The following is a 17,652-nucleotide window of genomic DNA, read 5'->3' as shown; positions in this document are numbered from 1 at the left end:
GATACAGGCTGAATCTCACACAACAGAGCTCTAGGAGGGACAACTACTGTTCTAGTTGTAATGTTGGAGATGTGCACATCCGCTGGGTTCCGACTGTCATAGTTGTAAGATATAAGCGTAGGGGCTATGTCCAAATCCTGTGGTAATGAAGCAAAGCTGGTAGGTTGGAGTAAAGCACATATGACTGGTGAATTGAACCCCTTGGTTACTTGTCCTTTGATAACCATGTTGGTGTTGGGTGGAATGATGAGGTTCTTGTTCTCTGTGCTGCGAACAAATCCAAGGCAGTGTCCTCGTCGCTCTAGTTCTTTATCCCGTAATGCTAAAGTCCTGTAGGCTAAGTACCAAGGAGTGTGGAGATTGGCCTTCTGAAGAAAACGTGCTCCGTGTTGTAGCTTACACTCATTCAAGAAATGCTGCAACACATTAGTTCCAAGCAAAGCAGGTACCTTGGCATTGTATCTTGGTTCAGGAACAATTAACATGAGGCACGAATCCGAAGTTTTGTTTATTCCTCCACCAATGATATTGAGTCACATATCCAAGATATGGAAGCTGTTCCCCTCCGGCACACTCAATATCCAAGATATCACTGATTGGTTCCAAGGGCAAAGTCTGTAAATGATTCGTGTAAAATGTCTCAGATATGAAAGAGACTGTAGCACCAGTGTCCAACAGAGCACGAACAGGAAATCCTTCAATGCTGATCTCAACTTCTGTGGCATCTCCTACTAGTCCGTCTGGAATCTCTTTATATTTGGGGCGCCCAATAAAGCCTAATGGTTGCCCCCTCCCATAGGCCTGGCCAAGTTTAAAGGGCGTCGAAGATGGTCCAGTCTCACTCTACACCCAACTGCAATATGTCCAGGGTATCCACAGCGGTAACAATATATGGGTTCCTGTGGTTCTGGCTGCAATCCATACCCATGAACTTGAGGTGGTTGTGGTGGTGGAATATACTGGGGCATATATGGCGCTTGTGGCCTTGGAGGTGCGTGCTGACTGTAAGAAGGCTGTTGCTGAGGCATAACAGATGGCATCTGGGACTGGAATGAGCCTGTCGGATGTGATGGTTCATTCCGTTTCCCATAATGTTTGCTGTTCCTCCTCCAGGAAGTCTGAGGAGTACCTTGAGAGGCTGGTGATGGTTGATGAGGCTGTTGAAGAAATACTTGAGCTGAATGTTGACGTTGCTCCTTTAGGTCAGCTAGCTCTGTCTTGATATCCCTCATCATGGCTTTAAGATCCATCACTTCTTCCTTAGTAGCAACAGCAGTAGAAGAGTCAGACGCAGAGGCCATCTTTATGGTAGCTGTCTTCTTTCCTGTGCTGTGACTTTGATCCCGCTTCATGTCAAACTCAACTTCCCTTAAACATAGTCGGAGCTCATCAAAGTTGAAGATGTTATCATACTTGTGGGCAGCAAGGCTCTTCAGTTCAGGCTTAAGGCCATCCCACATCTTGCTTCGGAGCATTTCATCCTGTTCCTCAAAGCTCATCTGACGTTGGGAGGCTATCTGGTACATGAGGTTCTCCAGCCGGCAACCCCATGCTGTAACATCTTCCTTGTCTCCTTGGAAAGTACCATAAAACTGTGACATCAGGGTCTCCTTCCTTCTCAAAGTTCGAAAGCAGAATGGATCTTGAACAAGAGGTCCTCAACTGTGGCAGTGTGTCCAAGCTTCATGGCAACCAGTGCGGCTTCCCCCTTCAATGATTTTCTGATAACCTGGAGTATAACATCTAGAGAATGAGTCTTTGACTGTAGAAGACAGTCAACTTCATATTTCCACAAGTCATATGGAGTGTCCTTTCCAGTCTCTCCGCTAAAGAATGGTATCTTGGGAAAGTGTTGGTATGTTATGCCAGATGTTGAAGGTGGAGCAGCAAGTTCAGGATTAGTGGCTGAGGAGGCGCCCTTGACATCAGGCTCTGTCTTTACAATAGGTCCTTCCTGTTGTGCCATTCCTTGAATCCAAGCTTTAAAGTCATCCGGATTCTCAACCTTTGGAGACAGTCCCATCTTTGTAAATATAGTTAACAAACTTTTCATCTCCTCTTCTTCAAGATTCATGATGTAAGAGTATGATGCAGTCGAGTGGAAGGATTACAAAATCCAAATAAAGGTCACAAAAGCATGTGTAGAAGATGTGCAAAGACTATAAAAAGTCACAGAAGTTTTGAAAGATGCTGATAACTGAAATCTGAAAATGAATAGAGATGATCACCGAGTCACAACTGCAATCTGAAAGAAAAACAGCTGCAATGGAATATAAAAAATTAATTGCAAAATATTTCTTAAAAAAATAATCTCAGTGAAAAATAAAAGTAGATACTGAAATGCTACATAATGAAATAAAGTACCTAAGATAACTAATACCCGGTGTGAATATAAGACCCACAAGACAACACGAAGGAATAAATCAAAGCATGCTGTTATGTAAATGTGAAAAAAAAAGAAGTGCAGATGGGGAAAATGATTTCAAACTAAGTCAGTCTGTGGTAGGGCAGTCAAAAAAACAACAACCCAAACTAATTCTAATCTGATTATTATTATTATTTAATACCTATCCAAGTTTATTTGCATACGTGTAGAAAGGTGAAAGAAGCAAATAGAACTGATTCAAACACACACACTCACCTGGTTATAATTAAATATGATACTTTATTGAAACTAACTCAACAACTAATCTAAAAGTCTAACTAAATACTAACTAAACCAATCTAAGGAAACCAAGTCTACGTAAGGTAGGCAAATATTTCAAACTTTATTGAAACTAACCAAACAGTTTATCCAATAGTCAAACTAACTAAACTAAACTAAACTAAACTAAACTAAACTAAACTAAACTAAACTAAACTAAACTAAGGATACATGCCGTAAACAAATGTACACAATACCAAAGTATACAAACTTGGTGATCACCGAAAAAATGTTTTCACAAGTTGCGAAATGCTACATAACAAGGTTTACTGGCCAGATACATATCTATAATTACAAATGTAGAGAAAGGTTGAATGTAATTAGAATTACGAAAACCTTACATAGATGCAGATAATTGAAATATATGTACAATAATCAAAAACTTAAGCCGGCAAAGACAAATAAATACTATGAAGTAAAATATATTACATGATTGATTGCAAAGGGAAGTAATTTACAAATTACCAGATATCAGAAATATGCTTTGTGTACGGGAATAAGGTACAAGTTACAAAATACACAACGTTATATCCACGTTGTATCCACAAATGTCAATACACACAAGTCAGTCACAGATACCGTGAAAGTGAAGGGAATCACATGGCTTGGCAGATCTCAGTACATGTGCCTGTATACAGAATGAAAGGGGAGCTGTCTATCCCACGAAGAGGCTGGCTGACATTTCTTAGGCAAAAATCCTCACTGGGGGCTCCATTTTGTAACCGGGTTTTGTGATGGCAAATACAAGGTCCAACACAGGCTACGGGTGTGAGTCTTTATTTCCTTAGTAGATAACAATGACACCCTGTAATGTACAAACAATAAGATTATAAAAACACTAGTACACAGGTTTCATACACACATATATTAATACAATACAAAGCGACCTTTCATTTAATATAAACATAGTCTATATTCATTACATCAACATGAACTTAATAATCAATGATATATAAAACCATTATCTTACCCTGAAGTAAACAAACGATTTATCAAGGGCGATAACTCGATCCCGACATTACTGATAAGATTACAATATATAGATGGTCCACGGTTCTAACATACAATGAACATTTCAAATACAATTACCACTTTGTTGAAACTATTATATTAATTCATTACCTGATCATACATTTGGTATGATACACTATTTACAAATTATACTTCATGACACAACAAACATGTAAATTATGCGTACCCTGTGGGTGACACTGGGGTGTTTGTCCTCTCCAGGCAGCCGCCTTACGTGGTAGCTATGTAGCTGTCAGCACGCTCCTAATTACAGAACCAACTATGCATAAATGTAACACACAGAATACAATTGAGGAAATATTATTAAATACAAACTATCATACAATGATTGACATTGCCTACAAATTCAGTATTTACACAATGATAAAAATCAACGCATTCATTCAAACATCCACACACAGAAAGAAGAAGGATGAAAAGCATTTATAGTGTTTACTTAGCCTTATTTAATTATTAACTTAGTAATATGGTGACACAATCACCATACCAAAGATAAGCATGTTAATAATACTGAAATAACATTCCACATAACTTAGATAACATAAGTTATATTATTATTTAAATACATATAGAGATTAGCTAGCAATTTTATAGATTACTAACCTTAATAATCGAATTAGTTATCCCAGATCTGTCCAAGTCCAAATTGTTGACTGACTTCTGAATTGGTGTAGTGTCAAGTGCAAGATGGATGAAAAGTGCACAGTTTGAACAAGCCAATGAAAACAAGGCTTGGGTTAGAACAAAGAGGAGAAACAATGACACAAACATAGACCAACCCAACCACCCTCTACATTATAAGTAAACTAATCCAGAAGCCCATAATAGATATTGAACTAAGAACCTACTTTCCTAACAACTTAAAATGATATTACAAACCTAAAGGACCTCAAATAGATAAAACATATGTACAACAAAACTGTATGTTAATACTTGTGTCTGCCACATTAATACGGATGCTTTAAGGTTTAATATCAGCTCGTATATGAACATTGTGCTTGTGTCAGGTACTACCGGTAGATCATGGTACGCTTATCCTCTTTGCGAACTTCCATATTAATTATTTCCCGAATTTGCCTTTTACGTCTGATGGAATCTTTTTCGGAAAACCGAGGCAAATTATTCTGGCATTGATGAATTTGACAGTTACGTCAAGGGTCAAAGTCATCATCTTGGTCTTAGCCTGACGTTCGTTTTAACATGACTCAAGTGCCTTGAGAGAAATAACTAAAATTTTCCAAAATTGTAAGAGGTATTTGTTTTTAGAAATAGTTGTATGATAATAATGAACGAAAAGGGAACACATTGGTGAATCTTCCTTGTACAACATCGAGTGGGGTTCGGTCAGTCATAGTGATGTCACCCCACACCATAACCAATCCACCACGAGTACTGATTACACCAGTTTCGACGTTGTGTACACCATTGACGTCAATTGGCAATACGACAATTTTTAAGGGGCGGCAGAACACGTCTCCGTCGAGTGTAACGATTAGCTGCATATGGAAGACGAAACTCGTACTCCAGTAGCCTGATGAAACTCTACAGCACTTTGATTCGCCCTTTGAGCTCGATTTCGTAGATCCTGGTTTTGGATCAATAGATCTTGTGCTCTTGTCGTTGACCTGTCACGCCCTGAATGGGACTGATCATCAACGTTATGAGGTTGGTACCTGGTCCATAGGCACAGACTGTGAGAATGTTAAGGTATTGGCCATATCACGACGATGTTCCAGCATACCAATAGTCCGAAGACGCACCGCGATTTGCAGGGGCAAATAAATGGTCTTAACGAGGGTATAACATTTCACAGATTTTTTTTCACAGTAAATGTCACGTTATTGTTATTGTTTGGCTTAAGTGACCGGCAGTTTAGAAGATATTTAGCGTATGGGTAGGCATTACTAATTTGCGTCTGAAACTTAACCCTGGCCGCACACCCAACTTCAGCTTCAGCTTTAGCTTTCTCCTGGAACGGAACAAGACATCCAACTTGGATTGGCTGCTGGTAATTTAACGCGAGGGGTCGAGGTTTATTCCTTTGTTTCTTCTTACGAAAACGGCGAACTCGATCTGTCAATACTTTATCTTATTTTAGAGCATCATCGATGTGAAGGTTATTTTTCATAATCTTTCATAATCTTTTCCTATCAACTCTTAACAGTCAACCGAGGTTTCCTTCTCTTAACCTGATCGGGTGGTCATGCCAGCTATCTTGGTTGACACATGTCCTTCTAGCCCAAATGGATAGATCAATGCTCATGTTAATAATCACTGGAGTAGATAACAATTGCATTTTAAGTAATCTACACGACATATCGCAAAGAACAATAAAATACGAAACGTGGTTCATTTCACTATAAAACAATGTGTTATCTTGGCGTCATTTATGGAGACTCGAACATGCACTCGCAACATTCTGATGTCGTACATGGGACGACGGTATTGTTAAGAGGGAAGTGTCTAGTGAGTTGTTCCCCATAGATGAAGCTGGGCAACGTACTGGGGTTGAAATCTGTTCCCTGTGTTTGACGGGCGACGCTATTTCACCGATCATGACGACCAGGCTGATGCCCAGTCTGCCACATTCTTCCTGGGATGATTCAATACACTACACCATGTTTCTGCCTGTACATCTACTTGATTACAGCATCCACCAACTTATGTCACCTTGGTAACAACACTGAGTATGCCTTCAGTTGTTCACTCAGGGCATTAATTCCTGAGAGAAATTTATTGTGTGGAATAGGGCCGAGGTCAGCTAATAGTTTATTACTAAACAGTAATAAAACGCTAGTCCTCAATTGCTATTGTAATTGTTGACAATGTCAAGATTAAATGTCGTTTCACACATTCAAACTTGTATGCAATCTTGTGATTTTTCAAGGTAGTAAAAACAGTATATGTATAACGGCTAAAAATCACAAGCTAGAAACACGTGCCAATGAAAACGCAATCAACCCTGCGCCAGTAGCTTTAGTCCATGACCCCAGATAGGCTTATTTCGGAAGCTGATATTCGCAAAACAAATCATTTTGTCACTGTACTTGCCTTTAAAGAGTCTTTTCATAATGTTGAATATCAGGAATAAAGGACGAGTGGGAGTTGTTAATCATAGTTTATTCTCCCCGCAGTGTTTTATTGTACTTTAAAAAAACTATATATTGTTACTTGTGAATATCCTAATTGAAACAATATATTAACCCAGATATCCATACGTAAAATAATTTAGTTTTACACCAACAAACATCCAACAAACAGTATGCAATCAACGATTGTATTACAAAATTTGCTAAGTTTACAAATCAACAAAAATAACTGCACAGCAATTTACAAGAGAGAGGTAGTACAATTTGCAATGGCAGTATACAGTCTGAAAGCAGTGAAAATGCCAATGACAAGAATAATAATCACCTCGCCTCGACAGTGGTCAAGCTACCGAGATGGGCCTAGGCTTGGAATCCAGTGTGAAATGTGATCTTCACACAAAAGCTGGTCTTGATGTAAAGTCAGATCAAATGTAAGAAATGAGACATGGACGCGACCGCTAAACTTATAACTTTCTTCAAACACTTTCTATACAGTGCCAGACCAGTCCAGTGTCACTTGAACATCACAGAATATTCCAGAGGTTTCTATGACGCTTGACCTACATCCATACTATTCCGGGAGTTTACATCTAATTCGAGAATCTATATATAATAACTTCCTCACCACCGAAAACATTAAATAGTACTACATTCATGACAACTAAGTATTGTCCAAATACAATGCAATAAACTTCTATTGAATCTCAACAGAAACAAAGTAATTAAAGTAAACAATAAATTAAACTACCGATCCCCAGAATATAAAAAAATATATATATTTATATAGTTCAAAGTCAAAAGAGGTTTTTTTATTGATCAGTATTATCTTATCGCGACTGAGACAAAAGGAACAAATTCATTCAGTTGAGGTCAAATGAAGATATTTGATCATATGACAGCCTAGTGGCTTAGTGTCATGTTTATTCAACTGTGTAAAAACACAAACTTCACAAGACGAGTTCCGCAATATGCAGGCAGATGCTTTGTTTCTCTTAAACCAGGTCATTCTCCAGCATCGGTTGAGCCGGTGATGGGTCACGTGGGGGAAGATTGGTGTAACGGGAGACAACTCCTACCACTAGGCAATCACTGGCCACATTCACTGTGGTGGAAAAGCGATCCCTGAAAAATATTAAATATATTTGGAGCTTGGTATTTTGTCAAAGGCAACTATAGAGGTTACACTTATGAATACAGGCTTGATTTGAAGTGTTGTATTTGTTAATATCGACTGATGGGAAGACATTTGTGACATTCTGCCGTCAAACTCCATGATAATACTGGTTCTGGTGAAAAAAAGATGTATGTGTTCTACTTTTGAATATAATCGTTAAACATACTTTGAACAAGACAATTTAGTCGAAAATATTTGGAACAATCTAATTACAACAGCCAGTCAATGGTGACCAGCAAGGCGAGTCCTCGGTCCGGGAGACCGACCGTCTGTAGCACAAGCATGAGCATTGCAAAACCAACCCCAGGGACACTCGCAATTCCAATACTGCTCAGGAAGGCTGTTGAACTGGAAAAAAATATTGTTTTATCAATTGGATGTTAAAGTTTTAAAAACCGACTTTAAACATACGAATAGTCAGCTTTTCATTTCATACGACCAACAGTTGAGCGAGCTTGTGTCGCGTTGATTGTCCGTTTAATCGTCAACATTTATCTGATCGATGTGAGTGAGTGAGTTGGGTTTAACGCCGCTTTTAACCTTACTCCAGTCATATCATGGCGTGTCGGCTTAATGTGGGAGGAAAGCCCGAAGTGATGCAGGTATCGGTCGTTTACCACTTCGGCGAAACCCACAAGCACGGGTATGGTGCTGACAAACCAAGAAACATAATCGGGGCGAACCGGTATTCGAACCCACAATAATGAGTTTTTGCGTGCCCAAGAGACGCAACTCTGCAAAGATACAGCAAAGCACCTTAGACGACTTGGCCACCCGTGCCCCGCAGTATGTTATAGAAACCTGTCGAATGTTTCTGTGCCGCTAGACTGGTGAGGGCACTGTGTAGGCATTTCCAGTAGCTTTTTGCCCGTGCCCCCCTATCTGATCGAAACTCCGAGAATGACACTATGGAGTTGACCTTTGTATGAATGATCCCTGCTGTGCTCATAACCAACCCTTCATTACTATTTTCTACATGCACGATAATGACATTTATTACGCAGGTAAGTGGTTTTCTGTATGAGACATGATACTTGTATACACTCAAGTATATATAAGACCTTATACTTTCAGGTTTCTCTATATATCTCCTCTGAATTCCGACACTATCGGGGCATATTGTGAATAACGTATTTTCCACACAACTCTGCTATTACTGCGTGTGTTATCATGGAATGTGATATGTGGAAGTACGTGCAATACGCTACGATATGTAATCCGTCAGACATTTGTTTTGTACCTTAACATACCAACCTTTTTAATGCTATTGTTTTGTTACATCTCCTCACAATCCATATGTCATAGGGACTTGATACTTTGAGTGAAGAATCCTAGTTTGACGTCTTCCTAAACATGACCATGGTGGCCTAAACATTATGGCGGAGTAGGTGAGGTGAAATGGGGTTTAACGTCGCGTCCACGATTATTGCACTTTTATAGCGACGTGCATGTGAGTGTGTGTTTGTGTTTGGCTGCTTCTACTAGTCCGGACTGATGCCGATTTATAGTGCTAGCACACTGAGATACCATGCCGCAGTTTCGCTCTCTGGGCGGAGGGGGTCCTATGGTGGAGTAGAAATTGAAAATTGTTCAACATTTGTGAAACAAACATATCTTAAACTGGCCTGCACACTATCATGCGTTACCACCTTTTCACCGAGAGCTTCCTATACATCATTGATCAGTAACAATAAGAAGGTTTTCACATTATAGACTGGCATAATATACCAACGAAAAATGTAGCAATGTTTTATATAAAGTTCGATACAAAGCAACCATATTCTGTTGGTGCATATATGGAATCGATACCAAACTGCCACATTGACAGTTCGGAAACTTCTTGGGTTGTGACAAATTAGTAAGAGGTTGCTTCAATTCACGCCATCCACGTGTTAACGTGACGTTACCTTATTTTGATGACATCCCCCAAAGACAGATTGATTCCATTGTACTGAGCTATGATTTCATACGATATGATTGCTTCAATTCACGCCATCCACGTGTTAACGTGACGTTACCTTATTGTGATGACATCCCCCAAAGACAGATTGATTCCATTGTACTGAGCTATGATTTCATACGATATGATTGCTTCAATTCACGCCATCAACGTGTTAACGTGACGTTACCTTATTGTGATGACATCCCCCAAAGACAGATTGATTCCATTGTACTGAGCTATGAACACAGGGGCGATGACAGCGTATATAGCAGCGCCGTCCATGTTGACAGTCGCACCCACTGGGAGGATGACTCGGGAGATCCTTCTGTCTATGTGCAGCCTTTCCTCCACACACTGCATTGTCACCGGCAGTGCCGCAGCGCTGGGAACAAACACAACCGTGAAGTCACACATTGTCACCGGCAGAGCCGCAGCGCTGGGAACAAACACAACCGTGAAGTCACACATTGTTTTTGGTATAGATCTGTTCGTATTACATTACCAAGCTGATTATGACCACAGGTTGTGGTGAAATACTACAGATTCTTTCCAGATTTCGATTCATATACAGGGTCCCAAAGTGGGAAAACTGTTCACAATATATATATTTTGACAATGTAGACAAAGTTCACAGCTTCTGCAGTGGAAGGTAACAGATGCCCACAAGTAACGTTGTACTGAATGAATGACTTTATTTCTTAAGGGGGCCACCGGCCCATTATACATTGTTCATTAATCGGTTTCCATTGTAACAATGGAGCGCCAGATGATAACAGAGTATATAAAACTATCAATGGTCAAAAAATAGAGCAGATCATACTAAAAAGATAATTTCTTGTCCACAGGGGTTTGCCCCAACCGATTACTTTATATGAAATTGTTTACAGTGCATAAATAAACAATGAAGCTTTGAAAAGTATCAGTACTTATTTACAAAAGAGTTTGTCACAGTAGAAAAGTACATACATTCTGTTTACAGTGTATATATGAGCAATAAAGTTTGAAAAGTAGAGCAGAAAAGTAAATCCTACAAGAAGCATCGGTTCTTGTTTACAAAGCGTCTATTTCACCCGACCACTGGGGACTGAATTGTTGAAAGCCATTATTAAATATGTAGTGACGTTGTACTCGTACATAGCAACAACCCGTACGCCATGTCCGTGTGAGTAGGGTACGAATCGTCCGCCTCTTTCACGCGAGGTGTCTGTGTTGATTCCCATTGCTTTTCAAACACTTCAGATCTTGTATGCAGGTATGTGTTAGAAAGAAATGTGATTTTTGTTTCAAAGCTGAGAAAACAATGTGTCCAGGAATCTTAACTGTTCTCCATGAAACATAATATACTGTCAGCGCCATTCACATTTTAGAGAAACACCTAAAAAATAAAAACAGTCGAAAATCCCCTCAAACATACATTTGGCGTTTGACGTTACCTAAGAGAGAACTTTCAAGACCGAAAATCCACAGCATCTTTCAAAACAGAAAATTCAGGAAAAGAGTGTGTCAAAATGGTATCTAATAAACCTACTGAAAAGACAAGTATCCTCTTGATTCAGTCTGATTTTACATGGAAAAATATCACTTCACCATCCTATTTCCTGGTAGGATAGAATGGGCAGAAACATATGTTTGAAGTTTTAACGAATTAAATGTTCTTGCTGCATTTATTAACGTGAGGGAAATGTATTGAACAGGGATGATGAGATGGAACTTGGGAAATGTTTACCTGGAGCTTGTGGCAAAGGCTGTCAGGAGGGCTGGTAGTGACTTGATGTATACGGTGTAGGGATTATGTCTGGTCAGGACGAAGTGCAAGGCTGGGAGGACCACCAGTGAGTGGACTGCCAGTCCGGCCAACTCAGTGGCAATGTAGATGGATATTGTTTGTCCAGTCTCCATAATGTCAGATAACATCATCTGGCCCATGATGAGTGACATTATTCCAAGTGGAGAGAACCTGGATAATTGATTTTGATTGACATGATCATAAATAGTATCAATGTAGAACGTTTGAATAATTGCTTGGATTGCTTGAAACATCTAACATAGAGTTGCAAGTCTGCAGGTGTTCTTGTTATAACAATATTTTGATATGAATGGCGAGGGTTCTATTTTGGAGTAATTAGGTTTTAAACTTTGACAAAAGTGTTGATTAATCAGAAGCAAATGCATTCAATTATTAACCCCCAAACAACTTTAAAAAGTCGTACTTACCACATCACAAGTTTAATCATTTTGAGGGTGACAATGTTGATGCCTGTGAAGAATTGTGTCACGGCTGATCCTCGGTGACCCAGCTGGCTCAGCATCACTCCAAACACTATGCAGTATGTAAGTACACCTGTCGTGAAAGAGTCAAGACGTGACAGACATCACAATACACAGAAGGCACTTGGTGCCATAATAATAGCATCCTAAGCCAAGAAACCATGCCTGCCAAATATTCCATATTGAAGGTTTGATGACAACTGATCCTCAAAGCAGGAATGTGAAAGTGTAAACCTAAACCAGAACATTTATTGGGCCCAGATATCATTGCCTTTATTTATCAGGTCTCGTCAAAAACTTCAAATCATAAACCAGATATCATTGCCATTATTTATCAAGTCTCGTCAAATACGAGGGCTGGTCAAAAACTTCAAAGCCTGACTAACTTTTAACAATGGGCCACAACAAAGTAAATGTAGAACATTGTTTGCATAGATCATTGCAAGTGTATCTCGTATTTTGAGGCTGGTTGTGTATAGTGACAGACAGTTGGATGTGATTGGGGTCCAAATGGACATAGAAATGGAAAAAGGGAATGCCAATCAGTCATCAAGGTACTCCCCAAGAAATTCATGAACGCATATCACAAGTGTATGGGGATAAGTAATCTAGCTGGTCCACTGTTTAGCATTGGGAACCTATGTTTAAGAGAGAACAAGCATATGATGATGACACTAGGTCTGGACGTCCCTCAAGTTTCATCATACTTTTAGATAGACGTATTACCATTGCTGAACTTTAGGAAGACACAGGCCTAAGCTACGGATCAATTGAAGCTATTATTCAGGCACAATGTACAGATGATGAAGATATCTGCTCATGACAATACCCCTCCTAATACCTCTCGACATGCAAAGGCTGCCGTGCGACAATGTACGTTCTTAGAGCTTCCTCACCCTCCATACTCGCCAGACCTGGCACCAAGTGATTTCCACCTGTTTCCTAAACTAAAAGACCACCACTATGACGACAACGGTGACCTCTTAACTGCTGTGAATTGTATTGCCGGGTGGCATCAGAATACTTCTTTCTGACTTTAATTGAAAAGCTTCACTATTGATATTAGAAGTGTATTGGAGAGCAAGGACATTATGTTGATAAAAAAAATTAAAAACACTTTCACAATTGTTGGTTTTGTTTGTAAGTCTCAGAACGATTTGACCAGCCGACGTATGGTCAGATTATGGCAGTGACATTCATTTTGACCTCATGTCCGGATTGCCTTTGCCATTAACGCCATAGATAATGTTATTCCTGCAAAACTAGAGGCACATGAAAGCTGACAAATTGAAAAATTATGTCAATTTACTGTAAAGAAACGTTGGTAACAAACTGTATAATTAACAGCACCTAAGATGTTCGTGCCATCAACCATTACTGTTTTCTTTGCGACAATCGAACTGTTGGTGCCGTTGACTTCCATCGAAGAATCCTCCTTCATGTAACTGGAGCTGCCACCAGATTCCATTCTTTCTTCCTTAACCAACACAGTGCTGGCATGTTGAATTGTGGCAGCGACTATGTTGTCTGGTACAATGTTCCTGGTTAAAACATACGACTGACTATTTTATATTGGTGAGGTGAGGTGAAATTGGGTTTAACGTCGCGTCCAAGATTATTGCACTTACATAGCGACGTGCATGCACGTGTGTGTGTGTGGCTGCTTGTACTAGTCCGGACTGATGCCGATTTATAGTGCTAGCCCACTGAGACACCATTCCGCAGTTTAACATGAATACCCCACTCAGACACAGTATCCTGACTCCGAGCCGACCAGTCCTTGTTGTAGGCCCTTAATGTCGAGCGCCAGACAGGGTAACAACAAGTACCATCTTTTAACGTCTTTTGGTATGACCTTCCGCTCTCCGGGCGGACGCTCTACCACTAGACCACGGAGGCGGTCATTTTATATTGGTGATACCAGTGATACACAGAGGTGCTGAGGGAACGGTTGTATTCAGTTAATTAAGAAAGACTGACAAACCATAAGGATAAGAGGCTTTCATCACAACTTCTGACTTACAACTAAAACATGCCTAAAATTAATGATATAATGTGATTGACATGTATATATTTTTGTTATATAGTTATATTTTTAAATGCCCACCTTAATAGATCGAAAACAACATCTTTTGCTGATGCCATGGCATCATTTTGTGACAAACGATTTGTTGATGACTTCGAGTATTTTCCAGGCTGGATGGTCAAGACCGATGTCAAACCAATCAGCGTTGCAACAAGAGAGGTACATGCAGTGTATACCATCGACAGTGCACATATTCTTCCAGCACACGATCCTGTGATGTTTCCCAGACCTTAACAAACAGATCCCATTAGTTTTATTAGATTGGATGTTAAATCTCACAATTCCACTTTGAGCTGAGAATCGACGGATGTAAAAATAACTGTATTTATCAACGTCAGATTATTGTATGTTCCTGAGACACAGCTCCGTAGGGTTAATATTATGTATACCCATGTAGAATCGTTGGAGAAGCTTTAGAACTGGATGTAAAAATGACCATCGATGGATAGAATAATATGATAGCTGGTACTTTGCAACAAAGAAAACACTGCATTTTCTGATTTTTCCTATCTAAATATGTTGTAATGGACAGAAGTCATAATTGGTTGTACTTCTTAAAAATATTCAAATAAACTTAAGTGAGCTGCCTTCTAGCAATTGGATCACATGTTTTTTGTAAAACTCATTATGGAAGATGAACCTGTTAAATGTCGCTAGAATGGATTATGTAAGAGTGCGATGGTGCCATTTGCAAAGAAGGAGACATACTAGTAATTGTAATCAACAACCCAATGTCTGTCTGCCCTACATGAAACGTTTGTTGTTCCTGCTGACAAGGAACTCACATAACATAACAAATATAAGTGAGCATCCCTACTTTGCTTGTTAGATCCATATTATGTTTGGAAAACATCACAATCACTTGAAAACACAGGTCCACGTTCACTTAAAAAATCATGTGAATAAAGGGTACAATTTAAACTAAGGAATTCCATCAGACAGTAATATTTACACTGATGTATCGAATTTGGGAAGTCCACCTGATGTTTGGAATGTTTCACTAAGGCATTGAATTAAGACCACGGTTAGAAATAAGTAGGTAAAAATAAGCAACAAAAGTCGTTTCAAAACTAATGACCATTATCTACCCCCGTCCCCTTTTAGGGGCGGTCTGATAGCCTTGTGGCTAAAGCGTTCGCTCGTCACGCCGAAGACCCGGGTTTGATTCCCGAAATGGGTACAATGTGTGAAGCCCATTTCTGGTGTCCCCCGCTGTAAAAGTGCTGGAATATTGCTGAAAGCGGCGTAAAACTGTACTCACTTACACCCTTTATTTGTCCAGGCCTTCCTGCATCCTCAGACATGTTGCAATGTTGAAATCAGTTAATCACAACTCAAACACTAACTAAGTATAATGTTGTACATTTACCTGTAATGATGCTAGATACGATCAGTGGCAGCACCAGCATCTTCAACATACACAGGAAGAGCTCTCCTGGAAACTGTACAAGCTGCACCGTGTCTGAGGATGGACCGAACAGTCGACACACAATCCCAGCAACCAATCCCAGGACGATAGCCAGAATGGTGAAGATGAGAAGAAGATTGTGTTGGATAAACTCAGACACCTTCATCTGTGGTTTGACGCAAGTTTTATTGAATAAAAGAGGCAAATAAAGTCACTGTACGATTTCGACTACAGCATGTTGCCTCTCTGAATCCTCAAATCGTGGGTTTAGAATCCCAGATTCGATGCTATGACTGTTTATTGGCATCCCGCCAGTGTTGGTGGATGTGAAAACAGTGGAATGTGTGAGCTTTGGATGTTTGAAAACAGTGTTCACTCACATACACACGGAAACTGTGAATAACGACATTATTTCGAAGTATATTGCATACATGAAATCGAAGTTGGGCAAGTATGCCACCACAACGAAAATATCGAAAGAAATTGTATATGAAAATGAATAGTCCCTTGTTTGAGAACATATGTAGTCACAAATAATAGTACGAAGTATTGCATATATGAAGACTGGCCCTCGATACGATTACTTAAAATTATCACACACTATCAATGATATCAGCCGGTTTGCATGTGGTATAGGGCCAACATTGATCACAGGGGCTACTCCAGGGCCCTATTACACCCCTCCAGGGTTTGCTTGAAAGGGCAATCGATATCAAACTGGGGAGTAAGACTTTGGAGTTACGTCCCTTAGTGTGACGTATGCTGGGCCAGCTTTCCCGTGACAGTGTCTTCCAAACAAGACATGTATTATATTCACTTGCAAATATATACCATTTGTAATTTGAAATTATGGCAAATGATACAAATGTTATTGATAGCCAGTGTTCACATCATACCCCCATACCACCCTCTGGGCATTGGCTAATGAGATCTCAGATTGATTTTGGGTTGATAATGACCTCTAAATATTCCACCTTACATAACACTGTACTCTGTACAATCAGCAGGCGGCAATCTTTAACACTGCATAGAACCAATTCTAATTCACAGCATGTATTTTCCGGCTACATTGCCTATGTACCTTCCAATGTTTGGCCAGTCGATCCGAGTCTTTTAATGTGTTTAAAACATGAGATCTACAGTCAGTAAACAGATCATGAGGATCCTTGAAGACTTACCTTGTGGGTGAAAAAACGAACACCAATTGTCTGGTTTATAGAATACCGTGTCTGGAGTATATATATGCGAGGCGCTTTATTATGCATTCATAGCTTCATATGCATGATTATGTTCGCCTGACACGCAGACATAATTTCATGAATAGATTAAATAAAACGGGGTCTTTTCTTTTATCATGAGTGTACACAGTGCAGGTCCAGCAGGCAACATTGATTCAGTTTGGGAATCGGCTCGTAACTATTGAGCAGAGGTGAACCAGACACCGCTTTGCACAGAACCAAGTTGTGAAATCAGTAAATGACCACACAAAACAATGAATAATCAATACATGGTGGTTCAGGTTTACCATACTATGTGTCAGATAAGTGCCAGCAGCAACAACGAACAAGCCTTAGGATGAATGTCATCTCACAGAATAATCAATACATGGTGGTTCAGGTTTACCATACTATGTGTCAGATAAGTGCCTGCAGCAACAACGAACAAGCCTTAGGATGAATGTCATCTCACAGAATAATCAATACATCGTGGTTCAGGTTTACCATACTATGTGTCAGATAAGTGCCTGCAGCAACAACGAACAAGCCTTAGGATTAATGTCATCTCACAGAATATTCTCACTCTTGAATCTTCTGAAAGTGGCCTTCTCTTCTCTAGAATCCACAATATTTGGACCGGGGCGGTACTGACATAATAGTATCAGTGCCTTCTCATTGTCATGATGTTGATGATCACATAGGTATCAATATGTTGTCATGATGTTGATGATC

General features: G+C 39.7%; 1 protein-coding gene across 1 annotated transcript; it reads right to left on the bottom strand.

The window, feature by feature from the left end:
* Positions 1-7,817: 7,817 nt before the first annotated feature.
* Positions 7,818-15,869, bottom strand: LOC139477198 (excitatory amino acid transporter-like). Its single transcript, XM_071259758.1, has 8 exons — positions 15,665-15,869; positions 14,317-14,524; positions 13,560-13,750; positions 12,156-12,282; positions 11,668-11,898; positions 10,129-10,323; positions 8,213-8,347; positions 7,818-7,947 (listed from the first exon to the last, which is right to left on the bottom strand). Exons 1-8 carry the CDS (start codon positions 15,867-15,869, stop codon positions 7,818-7,820), a joined length of 1,422 nt encoding a protein of 473 aa, XP_071115859.1.
* Between the last annotated feature and the right edge of the window lie 1,783 nt (positions 15,870-17,652).

This window comes from Haliotis cracherodii, unplaced genomic scaffold, assembly GCF_022045235.1.
Source record: "Haliotis cracherodii isolate W230 unplaced genomic scaffold, xgHalCrac1.p SCAF_32, whole genome shotgun sequence".
Taxonomy (NCBI): Eukaryota; Metazoa; Mollusca; class Gastropoda; order Lepetellida; family Haliotidae; genus Haliotis; species Haliotis cracherodii.
Note: the sequence above shows the minus strand (reverse complement) of the source record. Positions and strands in the feature narration are given on the sequence as shown.

Coding starts and splice junctions, on each gene's coding strand:
- LOC139477198 (XM_071259758.1), bottom strand. CDS start 15,869: ATGAAGGTGTCTGAGTTTATCCAACACAATCTTCTTCTCATCTTCACC. Junction 14,525..15,664: donor CGTATCTAGCATCATTACAG/GTAAATGTACAA, acceptor CTGTTTGTTAAG/GTCTGGGAAACATCACAGGA. Junction 7,948..8,212: donor GTCACCATTGACTGGCTGTT/GTAATTAGATTG, acceptor AATATTTTTCAG/GGATCGCTTTTCCACCACAG.